The following is a 22,900-nucleotide window of genomic DNA, read 5'->3' on the forward strand; positions in this document are numbered from 1 at the left end:
AGTGTGTATGTGAAGTTTGAGCTCAAAATACCCCACAGATATTTTTATTTAGCATGTTAAAATTGTCACTTTTTGAGGGTGAGCAAAAACGCACTGTTTTTGTGTCTGTCCCTTTAAATGTAGATGAGCTGCTGCTCCCAGCACAGGGGGCGGAGCTTCAAGAGCTCCTGTCCTTTTACCTCACACAGACTTGCACTGAAAATTTCAAAAACATTTAGCCTTTTATGTTCAAACCGGAGTGAGAAAGATGGAGAGAGGTCAGAAGAAGTGACAACATGTAGACAACATTTCTTAATGGTTAGTTGGGGAATTTATGTAGCTTATATGTAGTTATCTTCTGGTTATTGATTAGCATATTTTCTGTCTTGATAATCTATGAATCACGTTCCCGGGGGCGGGGTTTATGTACATTTTAGGGTGATGTCACTAACCCGGGAGGAAACTCGTGTAGTCCCTTCCAGCCGTTTGTTGTAGTCCTTAAAAAAAAATTCTAATAAAATATCTCCCTGTGCTTTGAACTGCGTTGTAACTTTTCAGATGGTGTTTATGGTCAAACAGCAACATTACACACTAACTAAAGTTAAAAAAGTGAAAACATAATCAACCACCCCTTTAAATCCTATCTTATCTTTCCCATAAAACAAAAACTTCAAATAAAGTGTTAATAACATGTTTTATTTCACAATTGACAACAAAATGGTCATACAAATAAATTTAAATTAATTACAAAATTCACCCAAATAAAAATAAAATTATTTTGCTATATATACATTGTAGACACAATTGTTTAAAATTCAATTAATTAGGATAACTCATACAGCAAGGGTAAAAAAAAAAAAAAATTGTTCTGCTCTTCTAGGGTATAGGCATGGTTATCTCTTTTTTCAGCTGGGATTTCTTAAAAAAAAAGATAAATTCTGGCTTTGGATAACACTGCAATACTATGGTCAAAAATATCTGATCCACAATAAACCAGTAGCTTATCTTTCACCAAACTCAGTACAGAACTGCACTCTAAAGTGAATGACAGCCACACTGTTGAAATTATATTTAAAACATTAAGTCACATCAGGTTCTCTCTCAACAACTAACATTTTTAATTTTTCCTTCTTAAATACATTGAAATACCAATTACCTCACTAAAGGAGCACCTATACAAGTACACAGTCTCAACGTGAAGCTGCCAATAGTTTAAAAATCAGTTTTACTACTTCAATGCAAACTTTTACATTTTTTATTTTTCACGTGCTTTCAAGTTCCTGCAATAGTTTTGACGTGAGCACAGCAGCTTTATAGTTCCTTAATTATAAATCTGTCCTTCAATCAGTAAAATAAGGCAGGAGTATCTAAAAGAAACATTGTTATGAATAAACTTTGGTGCTTTGAAAAGAATAGTTTTTGTGGCACAAGTCGGTGATGCTACATGTGGTTATACATTCCCACCGGATAAACAGGCCACTCTTGCCCAATCAAATTATAACCAGACTTCAGTCTACAATCTCAATGGCACTCAGTATATGAAATAAGGCTAAACAAATAAATGCCTTTACTTTAGTACATCTGACCAGGACCGTTCTTTGTTCACCATCAGCAAAATCACAACATCGTTTTGCACAAGACAGTGTTCCACCATTCAATGTGTTTTTAAAAAAGTTTTTTTTTTGCAGTTCGCATCCAACCACAACAATCAATGATATTAAGAACAAATAAATTACAATTATACAAAACACAACAAAAAGAAACAAATTACAAAGCTGAATAAAAAAAAAAAAATTCAGCTCATTTTAAGCAAGATAGGTGCTGCTTTAACCATGCCTCTCTATAGTCTAATAGCATAAGCTAACATGAGGTCTCGGTTGTGTATGTGTGTGTAGTGCCACCTACAGGCATGATTTGTGCAATGACAGTTCTGTCAGATCTCAAACCTCACACATATTGCTCTATAATAATGAGTAGGAGTGTTTTTAATTCTGATAACGGTTGTAGATCCTCCACTTACAGGGTCAATTATTAACAGTGAACAGTGATCTTTATCCTCAGGGTAAGACTAAGGTTATGATGACCAAATCAAATACCCCAATTTTGTGAAATACAGTACTGATCACTGAGCACTTCCTGTCCATGGTCACCTCATTTACTATTACAAGTCAGTACAGAGAGTTTTAATTAAAATTCAGCTCTATGAAATGCATCAAAATAAAAAATTAAAGGGACAGTTCACCCAAAAATTAAATATCTGTCCTCAAATTGGCTACTGTTACAGTGCTTTGATGATTTTATTTGTGATTTTGGAACTTGACAGCCACTGGTCACCATTCACTTTCATTTAAAGGAAAAGAGCAGCGTGAACATTCTACTAAACGTCTTCATTTGTGTTCCACATAAGAGAATATTCATTTTTGGATGAATTGTCCCTGTGTACAGAATTAGGATGATACTGCTACAAGCTAATGAGGTAGCAGCTGTAGGCGTTAATAAGGCTAGCTTAATGCTAGTTAAAATAAATAAACCAAACTTTCATGGTCTTTTTTCATATTTTTAACCTTACTTGAGTAGTTCATAATTGAGCAGAATATTTGCTTATATTTAATAGGTAATGTATACATTAAGTGCGGTCGTTCATTAGCATACGATTAGATAAAGGGAAGCAGATCCAGTACCTTTTAACTTAAACATAATGTGTTTGATATGCTCAAGTCATTGTCTAAAAACCATGCAGGAGTATTTGAGCATAAGCTTGCATGTGTAAATATGTCATCCGTTTCAGACATCTGTAAACCTGACAACAGCCATCATAGAAATATCTAAGCACAGCTTGAGTTGAGGTCTTCATGAGATGGAGTCAAAATGACTAGAAATTTGTTCTAGTCGACAAGCGGGCGTTGAGGGAATGAAGTCAGCAGGTTGAAAGTTTTTCCCCAAAAGTCTGGAAACGGTGGCGATGAGAGTGGATTTGGTTGGAGCTGTAGTGGGAGAGCAGAAGTCATCGTCTTCCTACATTTCTTTCTCCTTCTCACTCCTCACCTCTTTCTCACGGCTGGACTTCATGAAGTCACTTCTCATCAGGCGGTAAAACAGCACAATGTTCATGGCGGTCATGATGGCCAGACCCACGCTGCCGATGGTGTAGCTGGCCAGGGGGATGAGGTCACGATTCAGCACTAGCCAGCGGGTCATCCAGGCCAGGGTGTTGATGCGAAACACCACGTAGGTGCCCAGGTTTATCATGCTGTTGACACGGTAAAAAGTACTTTTGGCTAGGCTGGCCATGCGGAGCACTTGCCTCAGGTGCAGAAAGATCGAATTGATCTCAACCAACAGCGCCACCACTGCAAAACCCACATACCGACAGGTCAGCACCGAGATCCCGAAACAGGTGATCACCTGCAAACAAGAGACATTGAGATTTTTGTTATTAGGAATGCACTCAAATTTAGGCCAAGGAAAACTTTAAAGTCACCACAAAATCAAAATTGACAATTCTTATTTTTTTATGGAATATTACAGTATTAATAATAAATGATTTATCTGTACATGTTTTTTTTAATACATGAGCCCTATTTAATCTTTTTTTTTTTGCAAAGATGTATTTACTGGAAATATACACACAAATGTGAAAATATTGAAATGCACTAGGAGTAACAATACCTTCCCCCCTTTTCATAACAATTATCAAGAACATTAAAGGAAGAAAAAAAAAGCAAATAATAAAATTAAGTAACTAAAAACACAATCATATTGCCCAGTGTGCCCAAAAAAGAATTTCAAGGTCAGCACATTTAGTGCAAAATCAATATGCATCTTACTTATTACCATCAGAAACAATCTTTGATCATAATACAATTTTAAGGTTGTGTTTGACCCATTCATTCATCTACAGAAAGTTTAAATAGGCCAGTTAAGCTACACACAGACTAATGTGCTTAATTTCAGAAGCAGGTCTTTCGTCTTCTCAACACTAATCTGCTGCGAGGAGACAAGAAACAAATGAATGTGTGTTCAGAATCATCTGATAACAGCAGGGAGAGGCTGAGCTGAGGACAGGAGCACAAAGGCTCTGTTGATCAGTCCTAAACCCGACATGACAGCAACCAAAGCGTTCAATCACAATGAGTGACACTAATCCAGCTGGAGTTCTTACAGTGACTTTTGCCAATATTATTACAGTACAAATAGCATTCTTAAAGAGATGGTTCACCCAAAAATGAAAATTTTGTCATAATTTACTCACCCTCAATTTCTTTCCTCTGTTGAACACAAAATATGATATTTTGAAGAAAATGGGTAAGTAAACATTTTCTGGTCCCCATTAACTTCCATTGTATTTTTTTCCCTACTATGGAAATCAATGGTGCCCCACAACTGTTTGGTTACCGACATTCTTCAAAATATCTTCTTTTGTGTTCAACAGAAGAAATAAATTCATACAGGTTTGGAACAACTTGAGGGTGAGTAAATGATGGCAAAATTAAAAATTTTGGGTGAACTATCCCTTTAAATAAAGAATACCAAGTCTTGAACCAAACCAACCAGTTTAAGAATAATCCCAGCAAAAAAAACAAAGGTGAAATTTCTGACTGACTGTGTATGTGACATTGGTTTTAATTTAATGAAATAATGTGAATGATAAAAATACTATGGTACAATATAAAACTATTAACTTATACTCATTGAAAAAAATATTGTTTTTATAAAAATATACATGACAGATTTTTTTCGGATTTGTTAAATTGAGTTTTAAATTTCCTTTTGGATGAAAGAGGATTGAAAAGGAAAGTTATCTTCCACTAGATGGCAGTCTATACCTATCATTATAAAACATTGTAAAGTGCATGGATTAATCTGAACTAGTATGTCATCAAAAGCTCCTACTTAACACTTATTAATGCACAGCAAATATTGAGCATTTAGATCCATGACGTATTATAATTCTGAACTTCTGTAATTTATATAAATGTTATTGGCGTTTAAAAAAAACAAGTACAAATCTGTTATCAAAACCGGTATGATGAGTTTTCCACAGAGCACAAAGGTGCGGTTAACATGACGTCCAAAACTGAGTTACATGACTGGGTGGTGTTCCCGTGACGCAACTCCTTTTGTAACAGAACATAAATTCCTCAGGATGAGTCTGCAATGCAACCGTTCACATGACACCCGCCTGGTTCTTGTGGTCAAGAATGTCACAGCAGTAAGGCTAGTAATGCTTTAACACATGCTCTCTCTCAAAGCCCATGGTGTGGGTTTGAAGCAGGCAAGTAATGTATGACGGCTTTTAATAGCTTGAAGTCCAAACATACACCTCTTTATAGCAATAATGTGTCACGCCTGCTGTATTCATAAGGCTAAACATGACAAACGCTGACTATCTAGCTATGTGGACTGTAAACACTTCTGAGTATGCTTTACAGTGTCTAACAAAAGAGTTCTACAGTTAGACCACAGGTTACAGTAAACAGTGATGGTTGAAAAATGTGTTTGACTATTTTAAAGCAATTAAACATCCAAAAGGATTAGCAATCTGTTGGTTTAGCAAGGCCGCTAGCTCTGTAAACATGATTTCTATCTGTAATGCTTCTCTGACTGCAGTGAAGGGCCTGTTTTACAAATAAGATTTGTGTGACCTCAGTCTTATGACTGAGAGGATGTTGACCTTTGGTTAACACTTTGTCTTTCTCTTGGTGAGGTTAACTTGTCTTCTTACACAACGCTTGAGTTGGATAACTCTGAACATCACAAACAAACCTGTTATCAGGAGACTATTTTTCTCCTAAAGGTGAGAAGAACATCAGTCCACTATATGGAAGTAGTAAAATACTATGTTGTGACCTTAAACACTAAATTAGGTGTGTCGCCAGTCAAAGACAATCAAAAACACTCACTACCATAATAGACCATAATAGAGAGATAAAACGCTATAACATCCTTCTCAGCCTTGAAAGGAACATAATCATTGACAGGAAAAGAGCAAAGTCTTCATGTCATATACATCACATAACATGTTGCTTTATGTTAATAGCTGTGTATATTCAGCTCCTGCTAGAACGGCACAACAGCAAGGTCATGGGGTTGATTCTCAGGGAACACACATATACTGATTTAATGTATAGTTTTACTGTAAATATATACTTTTGTTCACCAAAGATGCATATAATTAATTTTTCAAATAAATGCTGTTCTTTTGAACTTTCTATTCATTAGTTTAAAAAAATAATAATAAAAAAAGTATTTTTTTTTAAATTATTCATACAAATATTAAGCGACACTACCATTTTAAAATTGATAATAATAAAATGTTTCTTAAGAAGCAAATCAGTTTATTAAAATTTAAAATTTATTAAGATTTCTGAAGGATCATGTGACACTGGAGACTGGAGTAATGATGTTGAAAATTCAGCTTTGCATCACAGGAATAAATTACTTTTTAAAATATATTCAAAGAAAATCAGTTATTTTCAATTGTAATAATATTTTACAATATTACAGTTTTTACTAAATTTTTTATCAAATAAACGCATCCTTGGTGAGAATAATTACAGAGTCCCGCACATTACATGCAGACAAATATTTTATATATATATATATATATATATATATATATATATATATATATATATATATATATATATATATATATATATATATATATATATATATACACACAGTGCAATGCATAAGTTAATACACCCATGCTAAAGTTGACTAAAAAGAGGAATAAAAAATCATATTTTGGAAATTGAACTTAATGCCTTAATTTAAAGAATTTGGAAAAATCCAACCTTTAAGGACACCAATTTTCTTTGTGAATGAATAATGTATCGTAAATAAATAAATGTTCTTCCTTAAAATACAGGGTGCATAAGTTTGGACACCCCCATGTTAAATTCCCATAGAGGCAGGCAGATTTTTATTTTTAAGTATTTTTTTTATTTTTTATTAATTTTTAGGATACTATGCATCCTGATAAAGTTCCCTTGGCCTTTGGAATTAAAATAGCCCCACATCATCACATAGCCATAATCTCCATACCTAGAGATTGGCATGGTTTTATTTCAGTTAGCCTAATAGCTGGTTTGATTTGCATTGAGAGATGATCTTATGGAAAGTACTCCATGCCAATCTCTAGGTATGGTGAAGGCTATGTGATGATATATATATATATGTTATAAATGTTAATAAATAAATATATGTGTGTGCTGTCAATCGATTAAAAAAATTAACCAATTAATCGCACATTTTTTTCTGTAATTAATAGCGATTACAAACATTGGAGTAAAAGACAGTATATTTTAAATATTTATTTAATGGCATCTTTTTATGAATGAAGTTATACTGGTACTGATGTCTCTATAAAATGTATATTTTTAAACATTAGTTATAGACATTCAACATTAACGTGTACCTGGAAGCTATCAATTACAACATTTATGCTGCTTTAAAAAATATATAACTTTTAATTTAAGTGAACTTAAAACAATCTTCACATAACTCCATTATAATAAATGTAATATTTACCTGTGGCCTTCCTCCCTGTCTAACAGATATACAGAAATGGAATAAAGTCATCAAACATTTTACAGTCTTCACTGCATAAATTATAAATATAGATTAATCCTTATTAAAGCTAAAGTTTTCTGTTACCTTCTTTGATTAACATTAATGACAGACATCACAGCAACTGGTTTATTATTAGGCTGCTGTCACTTCTGCACATTTCATTTTCTCACAACTCTTTTAAGTTAATTTAAGACTACTCTTTTGAGGATAATCGACAAAACAGGCATTTTGGCATAATCATGTGTTTTATTGTTTGTTCAATACTGGCGTGCGTGTCTCTGTGCACACGAGTCGCATGTGTGTGTGTCACAGTCTTGTGGCACTTAAATGGTTTAAAAGCATTTGCATGAATAAGAGCATAAACAAATAATGTATGTAAGTAGCCAAATTATGATGGAAAAAACAGATGCTCTGTTAATTGCGTTAAATATTTTTATTATAAATTAATTGCATGCGTTAACGCGTTAATTCTGACAGCCCTAATATATATAGTACATATTAGTACGTTGTGGGAACGAATTGTTAATTTTTGGCCACAAATCCATTTTTCCCCCTGCATGTCAAGAGACTTCTTTTTGAATTTTTTTTTTAATCTTACTGAGCTTACATTTTCGAACACAAGTATATAAGATTTCAAAACTTTGCAAGCGGCTTGCACAAAATGCTGTGCTGAGAAAATAACCAACTAAAATAAGAAAAAAATTATAAAATTAAAACAAACTGAAAAAAAAAGGGAAGACAAATTGAAAAATTCTAAATTCAGAACTAGTATAGGCCTAGTGTTTAAAACGAGTTGAGATTACAGTGTTAAACGACAAGGAGGCTGAGACCTTTCTCACTAGCATGAAGTGGCTAATTTCAAGTTTTTGAAGAAACTTATGGACTAAGGACACTACAGTATACATTTCTTTTACAATAAAACTTGTGTATTGTGAAAAGTGCTAGCCAAATAAATATGAAAAAACAACAACCACAATCTACTCCAACATACTGCTATAGACATCAACAGACAATCAGAGTGAATTGCATTGCCAAGATTATTCCCATAATCCATTTGCAGTCGTGCTGAAATAATCTTATTCACACACACCTAAAGTTGCTAAGTCATAGCATGTGAGCGATAAAAAAAGCATATGCTGATCACACCTGAATATTTTTGTTGTTTACAACAAACACAATGCCCCTATTTTCAATACAATCATGCATAAAAAGTAATAATGCTGATGCAACAATAACATCAGATCAGCACATGCCTGTTAGAATGCTCCCATGTTGTTTCCCTGTTGTAAACCTACAGGTCTGTGAATGTGTGTTTGGTTTCATTAACCTCTCCCTGCGGGGTCAATTATCACTACTACATCTCTAATTTCTCCATTACACAAAAAAACATGGCAGACACAATCACCTCCTGGGTAACTCGATGGGGGATGGTAGCACTGAAACCAGTTAACCTGGTTACAGGTGAAACAGGCCCACTTGAGCAGCATGTGAGGAATACTGAAGCTCAGTGAGAAATAGAGCAGATGCAAATGGCTTTAGGACCACATGAGGTTATGAGAAAAGAGTGGACAGGTGGACTGCGAGGACACACACATATATATATATATATATATATATATATTAGAGATGCACCGATTACAATTTTCTAGGCCGATTCCGATTTTTCATCAAGTTTGACCTGCCGATACCGATTTTAGCCGATTCCGATTTCATTTTTTCTAACCACTTTACAGCACACACAAATATTTATTTTCTATATTTTCTTTAATAGAACATTTTAAACATAGATAATTTTTTGAACAGATAATCGCTATAAAATAGAGCTATATAAATTACTCCTGGTGTGGGAAATTGACACACATCTAAAGTACAGTGTTATGGAAGAACCATTTCCTTCTTTTCATATCCAATATCCAACTAAAAAAATTTGATACATTTAGCAAACTAAACTTCTGTATGAAAACAGGTAATGGCAATAATATATATATATATATATGTGTGTGTGTGTGTGTATATATATAGCCTTGCAGTATAAAGATATTTCTATATTTTCTGGCTAGTTTACTTTATTTTGTATAATCATAACCATACTTGCAACCAAAGCTGAATAATGAAAACAAGTTTAAATGGGTAAATCTTCTACAAATATTTTTGAGTCTTCTTTTCTGACATACTGGAGTTCTTGTTAAAACACACTAGACATACTTATTCTGTGCATTTTGAGGACTTTTTGTGTGAATTCATTTTTAGTTTGTTCATCAAAAGTGTGCTTTCACTTTAATTGAGCTTGAGCAGAGCAGGAAAAATAGACCCGCGCCGAAAACCTCCGCTTCACTGCTGCTCACGCGACGCTCCTGTTTGACGCTCACGCGCTGCTCTTGCTGCCGGTGTAAATGCACTCAGTGATTAACATGCACGCCGGAAGTTCAAGAGCGAGGAGGGGTTGATGATGTGAGGATGTGAAACTGGGCTGGGAGATAAAGCTGAAGGTGTGTGTGTGAAAATACAACATTATGAAATGAGGGTGTTGAGACAGCTGAACTCAAAGGGTGTGGTAAAGTGTTAGTGGGGAAAAAAAAATTATACAACATGTATGAACATGCCAGTTTGTGTTTATGAGTCCAACAATCCAGTGAATCATTGATGTTTAAGTTGGGTAACATGAGAGTTTAAAGCGGCCGGGGAGAAGAGAAGGTTTCTGAAAAATTCCAAGATATGTATAGCAGTGACTGATGGAGACACATGAAATCTATACTAAGCCAAACACAATTTCTTGTGGAGACAAACTTCCTAGCAGGGTTTGGTGATATCTTGAATGTTCACAGTATTTTCACAATTAATTTGCCAGTGATTAAGCAAAATTAAGTTGCCCATTAAGTTTCCTAAAAAAAATCGTCATTCGACTAGTTTCACAATTGTGCTTTATGTTCATATTTCATATAGGCATCATGGATTCGATCAAATACCAACAGATAAAAAAAAAAAAAAATAAAATAAAAAAAACCTGACAACCTCTGCTAGAAATCTTATAACGGGCCATGTTTGGATCTTCCAACAGGACAGTGATCCAAAAACAAACATCAAAATCAACACAAAAATGGGTTACTGAGCACAAAACAAAGCATCTGCAATGGCTATCCCAGTCCTTGACCTGAACCCCATAGAAAATGAGTGGGCTGAACTGAAGAGAAGCAGCGCCAACATGGATCTGGCAACTCCATGGATGGAACTCCTAACGCAATCACTCCTACTGGCCACTTTGGTGGATTGAATTTTATATACATTTTTCAATTGTAGTCTTTTAAAAAGGCATCTGAAATAATAAACTAAGTGCAATGTCATGTAAAAAAAATATTGTTTTTTCGATACTGAAATATCTGAAACGCTTCCAATACTAATTTCCTGCAGAATACACGATACTAGCTAAGCTTTCTCGTTCTCTCATCTCTCCAACAGGGAGTTGACACACTCACTTGTTTCATTTGCTCCGGATGAATATTGTTGGTGTTACAGGGCTTCAATTTCAGTGTGGGATTGCGTGTATTGCGCATCATTTTACTTATTCCTGCAGATTTTGTGCTCACACTCAAAAAGCACAAAATTATGTCAAAATGCCGGTCTTGGCGAGTATTCACATAAACAGTCAGTTATGTTTTAAGTGAATGTAAACAGCTGAGAAAGAAAACGCATGTGTACAGTATACTGATTCTGTGCGTCAGGTCTTAAAGTGACATGGTATCGACATCAAAATTGTGGCCAGTGAAAATACTGAGTGGCTAACTTTGGAAAAACACTAGCCACAGTATATCTTTCTGAAAATGAACACTAAAAAGTGTAGTAGATGCTGACACTTTTCCCTTCTATCTTTGTAAATGACGTTGAGATGTTTACCCAGTCATGGTCAGGACAAAGTCCACACTGGAATAAACCAACTATTGGTTTCACCCTGAGACAGGGTAAACATAATATGACCCCGAGGAAAGCAAGGCTAGGTTAGTAAAAACCCCAGTCAAATAATGGCAGGACCCCCCCAAAAATTATATAGACATGCTAGCAATCAAATGTTTGAGGTCGGTACAAATTTTTAATAACATTTTGGGGAAATATTCTCTTATGCTCACCAAGTCTGCATTTATTTGATTAAAGTACAGTAAAATTAGTAATATTGTGAAATAAAATAACTTTTGTTTTTTGAATATATTTTAAAATGTAATTTATTCCTATGAAGCCAAATTTTCAGAATCATTACTCCAGTCTTCAGTGTCACATGATCCTTCAGAAATCATTCTAATATGCTGATTTGCTGCTCAAGAAATTATTATTAACAATGTTGAAAACAGTTGTGCTGCTTATTTAATATATATATATATATATATATATATATATATATATATATATATATATATATATATACTCACCTAAAGGATTATTAGGAACACCATACTAATACTGTGTTTGACCCCCTTTCGCCTTCAGAACTGCCTTAATTCTACGTGGCATTGATTCAACAAGGTGCTGAAAGCATTCTTTAGAAATGTTGGCCCATACTGATAGGATAGCATCTTGCAGTTGATGGAGATTTGTGGGATGCACATCCAGGGCACGAAGCTCCCGTTCCACCACATCCCAAAGATGCTCTATTGGGTTGAGATCTGGTGACTGTGGGGGCCATTTTAGTACAGTGAACTCACTGTCATGTTCAAGAAACCAATTTGAAATGATTCGAGCTTTGTGACATGGTGCATTATCCTGCTGGAAGTAGCCATCAGAGGATGGGTACATGGTGGTCATAAAGGGATGGACATGGTCAGAAACTATGCTCAGGTAGACCGTGGCATTTAAACGATGCCCAGTTGGCACTAAGGGGCCTAAAGCGTGCCAAGAAAACATCCCCCACACCATTACACCACCACCACCAGCCTGCACAGTGGTAACAAGGCATGATGGATCCATGTTCTCATTCTGTTTACGCCAAATTCTGACTCTACCATCTGAATGTCTCAACAGAAATCGAGATTCATCAGACCAGGCAACATTTTTCCAGTCTTCAACTGTCCAATTTTGGTGAGCTCGTGCAAATTGTTAGCCTGACTACGTCAGACTTCTTACTTCCGCTCAATTTCATTTCGCTTCTGTACTCAGTCTGAGACAGCGTAATAGCTTTCCGTTTTCCTCCGGCCTGAAAACAGCCGGCCAATCAACGAACAGAGGGCAGGCTGAGAGCTGTGACGTAGACGCTGATTGTACCGTGGATGCGTAGATTTACTTCACATAATCTGCAAAAGTCGTTCACAGCCATGTTCACTCTGGTATTTCGCTCGATCGTTTTGTTTTCGCATCATACATGTGTTTACAGTGGAAGTTAGATGCGGCTGAGCATGCGCATAACACACGCCATAACCAAATGTTATGTGATTGGCTTACGGGTAACCAATGATTTTAAACTTCAGACAAGCGCCCCCCCGCGAGAAAGAAAACGTTTTCAATTATGCCATGCCAGACTCCGTCTACGAAGCAAAGCAAAGTAGCAGAGTTTGGTATTACCAGGCTAGCAAATTGTAGCCTCTTTTTCCTATTTGTAGTGGAGATGAGTGGTACCCGGTGGGGTCTTCTGCTGTTGTAGCCCATCCGCCTCAAGGTTGTGCGTGTTGTGGCGTCACAAATGCTTTGCTGCATACCTCGGTTGTAACGAGTGGTTATTTCAGTCAAAGTTGCTCTTCTATCAGCTTGAATCAGTCGCCCTATTCTCCTCTGACCTCTAGCATCAACAAGGCATTTTCGCCCACAGGACTGCCGCATACTGGATGTTTTTCCCTTTTCACACCATTCTTTGTAAACCCTAGAAATGGTTGTGCGTGAAAATCCCAGTAACTGAGCAGATTGTGAAATACTCAGACCGGCCCGTCTGGCACCAACAACCATGCCACGCTCAAAATTGCTTAAATCACCTTTCTTTCCCATTCTGACAGTCAGTTTGGAGTTCAGGAGATTGTCTTGACCAGGACCACACCCCTAAATGCATTGAAGCAACTGCCATGTGATTGGTTGATTAGATAATTGCATTAATGAGAAATTGAATAGGTGTCCCTAATAATCCTTTAGGTGAGTGTATAATATATATATATACACACACATATACATATATATATATATATATATATTATATATATATATATATATATATATATATATATATATATATATATATATATATATTATATATATATATATATATTATATATATATATATATATATATATATATATATATATATATATATATATATACCTGTATATATATATATAAAAAAAATTCAAAGAATCCTGAAAAAAGTATAAAGTTTAAAAGAAGAAATATTTTTTTAACATTATAAATGTCTTTACTGTCACTTTTGACCAATTGAATGCATCCTTGCTAAAAAAAAAAAATATCTAACTGGCCCTGAACTTCTAAACAGTAGAATGTATTGCATGTATTTGTTCATACTTGTCAGAACATACTATGTTTATATAATCCAAAATAAACTAGACAAAACAAAGAACAAAGACAACATCTTTTGGCATCAGAATACGACTAAAGTACCGTACTGATATGAAAAAAATCTGATAAACTGAACACACAAAAGACCAAGCTATTTTTAAGCACAATAGTGTTTCAACCCCTCCATTTGATGAACAAAATCAACATTCAGAATTTGGAAACCAGGCATAGCATCATGCATTCACACATGCACAACACAGTTGCCGTGGGAACCAGACACGTACTATGGCGGTGCTCCAGATCCACTTAGAAGTACTCAGACTCGAGGCATTGAAACGCTCTGAATCAAACAGGACCATGTGTCTTGAGGACTTATTCTCAGTACGGTACACACTGAACCCGACACGCCAATAATTGTTCCTCGGCTGGCAGCATTCCTGTGTTTTGTGAACGTCACATCACACAGTGCCAAAATTTACTAACATTTTCAGCCTGACTTCAATCTATTGGAAAGACAAACATCGGATGAAGCTACTTCATACAAGGAAGTTCCATTCCAAAAAAAAAAAAAAAAAAAAAAAAAGAAAAAAGGTTTGCTGTAGTAAGTACAAACAGAGGTCTCTCGTGATATGGGGAAGGGTCTATATCAGAGAAAGACAGAGGTTTCTTGATCTACAGGTTCTAAAGGAAATTGAGTATCTCTTTTATTAGGGTGCTGAGCATGAGCATATGTGGCCCAGATGTCTCTGCTTCTGTCTGGAAAATGCTGAATGCATGCTACAAAAGGAGGAGGGATCCAACCACAAATACATTACGCTCTGGAGGCAAAAGTGGTTCCCTCGCTCGTACACATTCTTTCCTTCTCATTCCTCCGATGCCTCTTATTCTTTCCATTTCCTTCCAACAGAACAAAGCTTGCTGTTAACCTTTGACTCAATGTATACACTCTCTGTTATCATTTGCAGGAACAACTGCAGCGGATATAGTCAGTGGGCAACTAGGTATTACATTTTTTATAATAATTACTGTAGTTTACAGAGGAATCATATAAAAACAAAAATACTGTTTCACAGTGTTGGGGAAAGTTCCTTTTAAAAGAAATGATTTAACATTCCATTACTCCCTAAAAAAGTAACTCATTGTGCTACTTAGTTACTTTTTAAAGAAAGTAATGCATTATGTTACTTTTGCTTTACTTTTTCTCACCTGGGTTGGACTTGGTGGTTTGTTTTTAAACAACAACAACAACTAAAAAAATAAAAAAAGTTATATTTTTGGCAAATCTCAAGGCTCTTTCACACCAAAAATGAAATGTTGCAGGAGAAGAAAGTTTAACACTCTTATTTCAGCAATAAAAAAAGAGAAACAAATGTGATGTTTAAAGGGGTTCTATTATGCCCTTTTATGAAGTCATGATTTTGTTTTTGGGGTGTACTAGAATATGCTTTCATGCTTGGTTGTTCAAAAAAACACTTTTACAGCAATTTTAAAGATTAATACAGCACCTCTCTCCCCTATCTGGCTCGAACCATAGACAGTAAAATAAATGGTCACAGCGACCCCATTGGATTCAACGGAGAAAAGTGAAGTCAATTAGAAGCACTCACTTTTTCTGATGGCTGAGCGTACTGCGCAGACTCAAACTGAGCTTGACGACGTAGATGTGACGTGAGCAACCTGTCTAGTCTTCTAGTAGCTGTGCCAAGAGAAATCTGAATCATTCCCTTCCGAAACTTGCAGAGACGGAGAGTGTGAGTAGGAGCTGTTCATGAGCTAGGAACAGGAGCAATTTTTGCTAAGTATTATGATTTATTATTTTGTCATTTTGCCTCCACGTCCCCCCGATTGCCTGCGAGCTTCTCCTCCTGTCCATACAGTAATTTCTCTACTGTGCGACAGAGTCGCGTGGTTATGACGCAATCGTTAGCCTATTTTTACAAAAACTGCTTCTACGGGGCCATAACGTAAGATACAAGGTAATGGAGCCTTTTATACATTTTCATGTTTCTTTAGAAATAAATAATGGACAAATGGAGTCTTTAATCGCCTCAGATGTAAAGTTATTTGCTGTCAAAGTGATGCCAAAATGAATGGGAGTCAATGGAATGCTAACAGCAGGTGGGGGTCCGCTAATCAATGGCGGCGCCCGGGGAAGCTTCAGTGTTTTCTGAAACATTGGCCCCCTGGCTCGAACGAGTCGTTAGTTCCTGTTTCGATGAAACCCCTCCTTCTGAAATACCAAATGTGCTGTGATTGGTTAGCTGGCCCAGTGTGTTGTGATTGGCTCCGCGTGTTTGAGAAATGTCACGCCCCTTACCATAACTGCGAGTTTCATCTGCTCAGGTGTAAATATTAAGGATGGCATCAATTTCAAACCAATTCAAGCCCGATTCAGACTTAAAAATGTTAAACTAAAGGATCATACAGTGCGGATTTCAAGCACAGACTTTGCAAGCATGGATTTCACAGGACGAGTGGTGTGCGTTTTTATTTTTATTTTCATGTACATTTTAGATATGATAGATAGTAGCATTACTTGTTTAAAAAAGTAACGCAGATATTTTATTTTAAAGAAAAAAAAAGAACTTGTTAGTTGAATAAAGTAATCTGATTGCGTAACTAATGTATTACTGCCAACACTGCTGTAACAGCCGAGAGCAAAACAACTGCCAGGTAAAGGTGAGAGAAAAAAATAAGAATAACTAAAAGAAATGAAATAAATAACAATAAAATAAATAAAAATGCAAAATAACTAAAACAAATTAGTCTTACTGTGCGTTCACACCGCCGGCGGCGAGAGCGTCAAAGTGGCCGGAAGCCATTCATTTTCAATGAGAGCCGGCGGCGAGCTCCGGCGAGGGCGGCGCGGCGCGTCTTGGACGGCGAGAGCGGCGAGAGGAGTTGAAAACAAGTTAACTTTATGGTAATAAGCTATGACGCGGTTCGGCGGCAACCAGCGGCAACCAATCGGAATGTAGAAGTCCTCCGCCTGAGAGTAAAAAAAATCACACATTCTAATCTACGTCAGAGCGTCAGAGCGTCCCCGAATCTTTCTACGGCGTCGGTGGCAGGGCGGCGAGAGCGAATTTTGCCGGTCTCGCCGGCGGCGGTGTGAACGTACAGTTAGAATAGAATAGAATAGAATGAGGCATTTATATAGCGCTTTCATATGTACTACTGTACACCCAAAGCGCTTTACAATCATATCAGGGGTCTCTCCTCAACCACCACCAGTGTGCAGCATCCACTTGGATGATGCGACGGCAGCCACAGAACAACGGCGCCAGTGCGCTCACCACACACCAGCTATAGGTGGAGAGAGGAGAGAGAGGAGAGAGTTAAATTAGTCTTCGTGAATAAAGCCCTGTAAAATCAGGTTAGTTTCAGGTTCATACTGTGATGTTTACCCAAGACATCTAAAAAATAGCTAAAGTCTTAACATTTCAGACTTCAAAGCCGTCTGTCTGAATGTTCATTGCTGTAGTGGTGGTAATTAGCTGCTAAAACAAAAAAGAAGCAAAAACTTTAGCACACTTTACCAAACCGACTAGTTTGTTGAACAATCCCAACTATGCAGTTCCATTAAAAAAAATTCAGTGTAAAAAACCAATGCAATTGTAATGTCAGGAATGTGCAGGCCTTTTTCTTACTACAGATGACTTGTTTACCACTCATGCATGCTACTGACAGCTTTATCCAGAGTACAGCAGCTTGAACCAGTCAGGGAAAGCTGCAGGTTTAACTGGATTATCGGGTACTACAGAAAATGCAGAGGGCTGTAGTTGAGGTTCCTGGCATGGCACCACTCGACTGCATCACTTTAGCTATTGAATAAAATCTGTCACTGAGCAAATACAATCACCTCAGGCTTCTGTGTTTAGGTGAACTAACAATCACCCTTGACTCTGCCAAACAATCGCACTCCCTCCGCAGTGTTTTGTATTTTTCCACCGATTCTACCTCTGCATGCATGGTATGAATGAGCACTAATACAAACTGATCATCTGAGCCTCCTCTGAGGCCTGCAGGCTTTAATTAGCAAACTCAGTTGTGCTAAATGAATGGGGGATGAGACACATTTGCTCCAAAAAGCACCATTTCTGAGAAACTGATATAAAGGAGAAAAAACAAAAACAAAAAAACAAGTCCCAGGCACTTGTTTGGAATGGCACAGGCAGAGGAATGTGTGACTTTGCCCTGAAGAAGACCACTTGTTGGTCGAAACATGTCGGCTTGTGTATTTTTAAAATGATTTAAGCCATACTAAATAAAGGCTTTTTAACTTTATCCTTCTCCTCATTGGAAATTTGACTGAGTGCCTGGGACTTGTTTTTTGTTTCTTTGGATGTTTTTCCCTACCCCAAGAGCACCTATCACGGACGTTATAACTTTACCTGAGCGCCTGGTTGAACCTCTTACAGTTCATGATATAAAGGAGGTTTGTGGTGATCCAAATGATAAAAATGTTATTGGGTTAGCGTGATGCTTTTCACAGAACAACCTCTGGAAACTTGAGCATTTGCAAAAAATGACAGCCAAGCAGTAATACCCACAAACCATTTTTAATTTAAGTAACAGTTCTCTTTTTTTCCGTTTACTATGCTGGCATATGACAACACTACTTGGGTAGATAGTGGGCCTCACTAACCGTGCTTTTCCACTGAAAATGTATGACTCCTTAAGCAATCAGTGTTTCCACTTCCTCTTCTCCTCAAATCAGGCTCATTCTTATGTTATGCTATCTTATGTTATGCTACGTTATGCTAACTTACATGCTATGCATGTAAGTTTTGAATACATTTATTCAAGTTCATTCCATTCAAACTAGGCACATATAAAAGGCTTCTCTTATTACAGTTTGGCTCCTGATGTAAACAGTGGGGAAGAACATGACGGGGTGCAGATGAGAGGGTCTGATGGTTTCTCACACTGCCATTAGGAATCTGGCAGCATGTTCCCTCCAGTCACTGAATGAAATCCCAGGAAAAGAGGGAACAACAACAACAACAGAATGAAGCTGGCTACTTTACCAAGTGTTGACGCCATAAAACCCCAATCAAACCAAAGCTCAGAAAACCCACTGAACTTAATGGAAACGTTTGGACAGCATCCTTCCTCTGCCCATTGCAACAGAGCAGGATACACTGGCTGTGATAATCTGTATATGTACTGAGCTAATGCAACCGATTTGTTCAAACGGCCTCGCTATTGATTTGTTTATTTTACATATCTTAGCTATTTCAGCAGTTTACCCTCGGTTACCTCTGCTGACCTTCTCACCTCAGTATGTCTAAACACACACAAAGACACAAAGCAAAGAAAGGTGGTCAGACAGGTTGCACTAAGTGAATACAATGAAATCAGGTCTGTGTAGCTTTAATTAGATTAGGGAGTAATACAGAAACTGCTTTTGGAATGATGTTATTGTTTACAGAAACTGCTTTTGGAATGATGTTATGGTTTACCACCAAAATTTTCTATTATTTTTAGCATTATATTCATGAAAATTGAGCACATTTCCCATCCAAATTCTCATTACTGTAATTCAAAAAAATAATTTAATTTTATTTAAATTATTAAATACTGCATCAAGTTATAAAATAATCAGAATGTAATGAGAATCACTTTTGATATAAATTATATTAATGATAATAAAGACGACAAACGTCTGGAAGCACTACAAATGACAACTTGGAGGAAAATATGTTTAACTGTCAAAACAAAAAATCTGAGAAATCTTAATGGTCTTAAACATAGGCTTTACCCATTTAGCAGTTAAGTAATTGGCTTTCTCCAAAAATACATAATTTCTTTGTACCGTGTTTTATGTCTACTCACCACTACATGGTGGAAAAGTAGCTCCCATGAATGGCTGATCTTCTGATTAATAACCATATCAAAGAAGTCATATATGAAGTACCCTGAAACACATAAATGCATATTAACACTGTATTTCTCAGGTTTTTCCAAACAACAGATCCCATGACAACAATTGTGTTGGTTACAAAGATGTCATTTCCAGAGGGCTATTTATATCCATCCATCTCCCAATAAGAGGGTCTCCATGGAGACTGCATTTTAAAGCAGATCAACAACAAATGAAGCCAAATATGAGACTTCATTAATCTAAATGTACTAAGCATTTTCAAAATACATGCCTGCTTCCTGTTTCCATTTTAGTTCACATTACACTAGTTCATTTTCTGAAAACAAGCCTTACCAGCTCAGTTGAAAGGATGAATAGATATTGTCTATGTCTATATTGAAGCATACTAGAAACATGCTTTCCTCAGACTTTTGAGCAAGACCATGAATAGCCACAATTAGCTTTTTATGGGTATATACTATGCAGAGATAACAGGACTAGGATACATCTTCTGTAATATTTTTTTTTTTTAAATTGAGAGAATATAATAAACTTAAAAGCAAAGGCCCATTCATAAACCCATGTGACCTATGGGGGTAGCACTGGTGCCTTGCTAGGACGGGTCATAAAGCCAGCCATTGATTCTGTAGCTGAAGCTAACATCTGTGCCAACTGTATGTGGGATTCCTCACAGTATTCAAAATATTTCTGATATTTGGCATTTTAAATGGGAGTTATCTACTTATTGGTTGAAATAAACATTCCAGTCAACTGTGCTACGTTTTAGAGCGGTGCAAAATAACACACTACACAAATTATAGCTAATAATCAAAAGGGAATAAAAAATTATGCTGGATGTTTTCCAAAAAGTTTCATGCCACATTAATCTCATTATTGCAGTGAAATGCAATGCAAAAAACCTGTCTTCACTGTAATGCAAAGAAATGATATATGATTTAAATAAAGTATTTGTGAATCGTGTTATTATTTGTTGTACCTTTAATTTATGCAGATGTGAATAATAATTTTAAAAAAATCACTGTATTTGTATTAGAATCACTATTGGTAATAATGGGCATTTGGAAAAAAAGAAAAGAAAATTAATTAGCCTAATTAGGAGTAATCCGAATTTGGGAGATGTGATTAATTGTCAAAAAAAAAAAAAGTCCCAAAGCAACAACAAAAAAAAAAAAAAAAAAAAAAAACTTTGAAGCTGTGATTATGAACTCATCACATTCAAATTTTGACTTGAGAGGGCGTTCGTGTCCAATTCTTTAACTAGGAAACAAAATTCTTTATACTCACCGATTGATACAGACACTAGGGCGTGAGAGAAAACGGAGTACGTTCCTATCAAATCCTCGGCCATCTGGGGGTGCATGCAAAAACTACAAAGACAGACGAATTATGATCAGTGCATTGCGTTTAAATAAAAGTGCATCACATTTGTGAAATATGTTGGATAGTAATGAACAACGTTCATATTATCAAGTGACATTAACCACATGTGTCGTCTATGTGCAGCCTATCAAATGGAGCCTATTTAACTGCATCTAGGCTATCAAACAAAGTAGGTAGCAGCCGAAAAGATGTTACTCTTGGATAAAATTCTCAAACATCTGATAAAGGCATAAAACAGACGGGAGTATATGGGTGTGTATTTGTATTCCTCATGCACATGTGGGGGAAGTCTGGCACTCACCATAGCACAGACCACACTCCAGTTATGAGGCTGTGCAAGAAAGAGGTGGAGATGTTTTTCCATTTCCAAGCGTTCCTCTGAGCTGTCTCGGGGATGGGAAGTTTGCCGATTCCATAGTTTACCAATTTGAAAAAGCCAACCGAGGATCCAGCAGTCAAAATCACAGAATTCAACTCCATATTTTAAGCGCGCGCTTCTGTTTTCTTGTCACTAACCGAGATTCTCGCGCGCGTATAGACCTTTCGGTGATAAACCCGCTTTTTACGTTATTTCGTCAAATATACATCCCGAATTGTTTGTCTCTATTTCATTTTCACCTTCAGTAGTCCAAACATAAGCGACTGTGCCGTCTCTGTAGGCAGAGCCCTTGTATAATTCAAATGTATCGACACTATCTTTGTTAATAAAAAAAGCTTTTTGTTTCAGTGCTCAGTTTGTCCGGTCCGATGTAAAGCTAAGACACTGACTGCTCAATTACGATTGGCAACAATGAAATAGTATCTAATGGATGTGTTACAAAATCCTGACGCTACACGCTTGTGTAACTTTTTCGCTTTTACAATAACCAAACAAGAAAATCCCCGCCCAATCATCGTAAGGCGCGTTTGAGGAGCAAATGAGCGTCTCGGGCGTGCGATTTCCCTTACGTATAGTCCCGCCTCTTCGTGTGGAATTATGGGAGATGTAGTAGGCTATATGCGGCGATTTCGTAACTTGCAATTTAAGAAAGTAGAAAAGAAAGCTGTCGGAGTTTTCAGCTGACGGACGCTCAGATTTTATCTTTGATGCGCCATAGAGCTTCTCCAGCCTCTTCATTATCCCATATCTGATATAAAATGATTTTATTCAACAAATATTTTTCCATGACTGTTATAAAATCTGTTTAAAAAACGTTTGAATTAAAACCACGTGTAGGCCTTTATAGCCTACGCAGTTTTAATAGTAATAATAATAATAAGTAGAAGAATAAGAAGAAGAAGATACGTTTTATAGCAACCAATGGATTCCCGTTGAAAAGTTGTAGACCTATGGCAAGCCGCCGTTTTAGCTTAAATTGTACCCAGCGTTACTCGTCGTAATTGTATTTTTACTAGTAAGAATTGAATTAGAGAGCTCTACAATTCAATTCTTACTAGCAATTACAATTAGAGAGCTCTCTAATTCAATTATTACTAGTAAGAATTACAATTATAAAGCTCTCTAATTCAATTATTACTAGTAACAATTCCAATTAGAGAGCTCTACAAATGAATTTTTACTAGTCATATGTCTCCATTGACTTCCATTCATTTTTA

The 22,900-nt window shown here is 36.4% G+C and overlaps 1 protein-coding gene across 1 annotated transcript; it reads right to left on the minus strand.

Moving 5' to 3' along the window:
• Window positions 1-1,493: 1,493 nt before the first annotated feature.
• Window positions 1,494-22,227, minus strand: tlcd2 (TLC domain containing 2). Its single transcript, XM_079886323.1, has 4 exons — window positions 21,606-22,227; window positions 21,209-21,291; window positions 19,876-19,958; window positions 1,494-3,384 (listed from the first exon to the last, which is right to left on the minus strand). The coding sequence occupies exons 1-4, from the start codon at window positions 21,782-21,784 to the stop codon at window positions 2,995-2,997; spliced, it is 735 nt and encodes a 244-aa protein (XP_079742449.1). The 5' UTR covers window positions 21,785-22,227; the 3' UTR covers window positions 1,494-2,994.
• Window positions 22,228-22,900: the final 673 nt, after the last annotated feature.

Source organism: Squalius cephalus (genome assembly GCF_949319135.1).
Source record: "Squalius cephalus genome assembly, chromosome: 11".
Taxonomy (NCBI): domain Eukaryota; kingdom Metazoa; phylum Chordata; class Actinopteri; order Cypriniformes; family Leuciscidae; genus Squalius; species Squalius cephalus.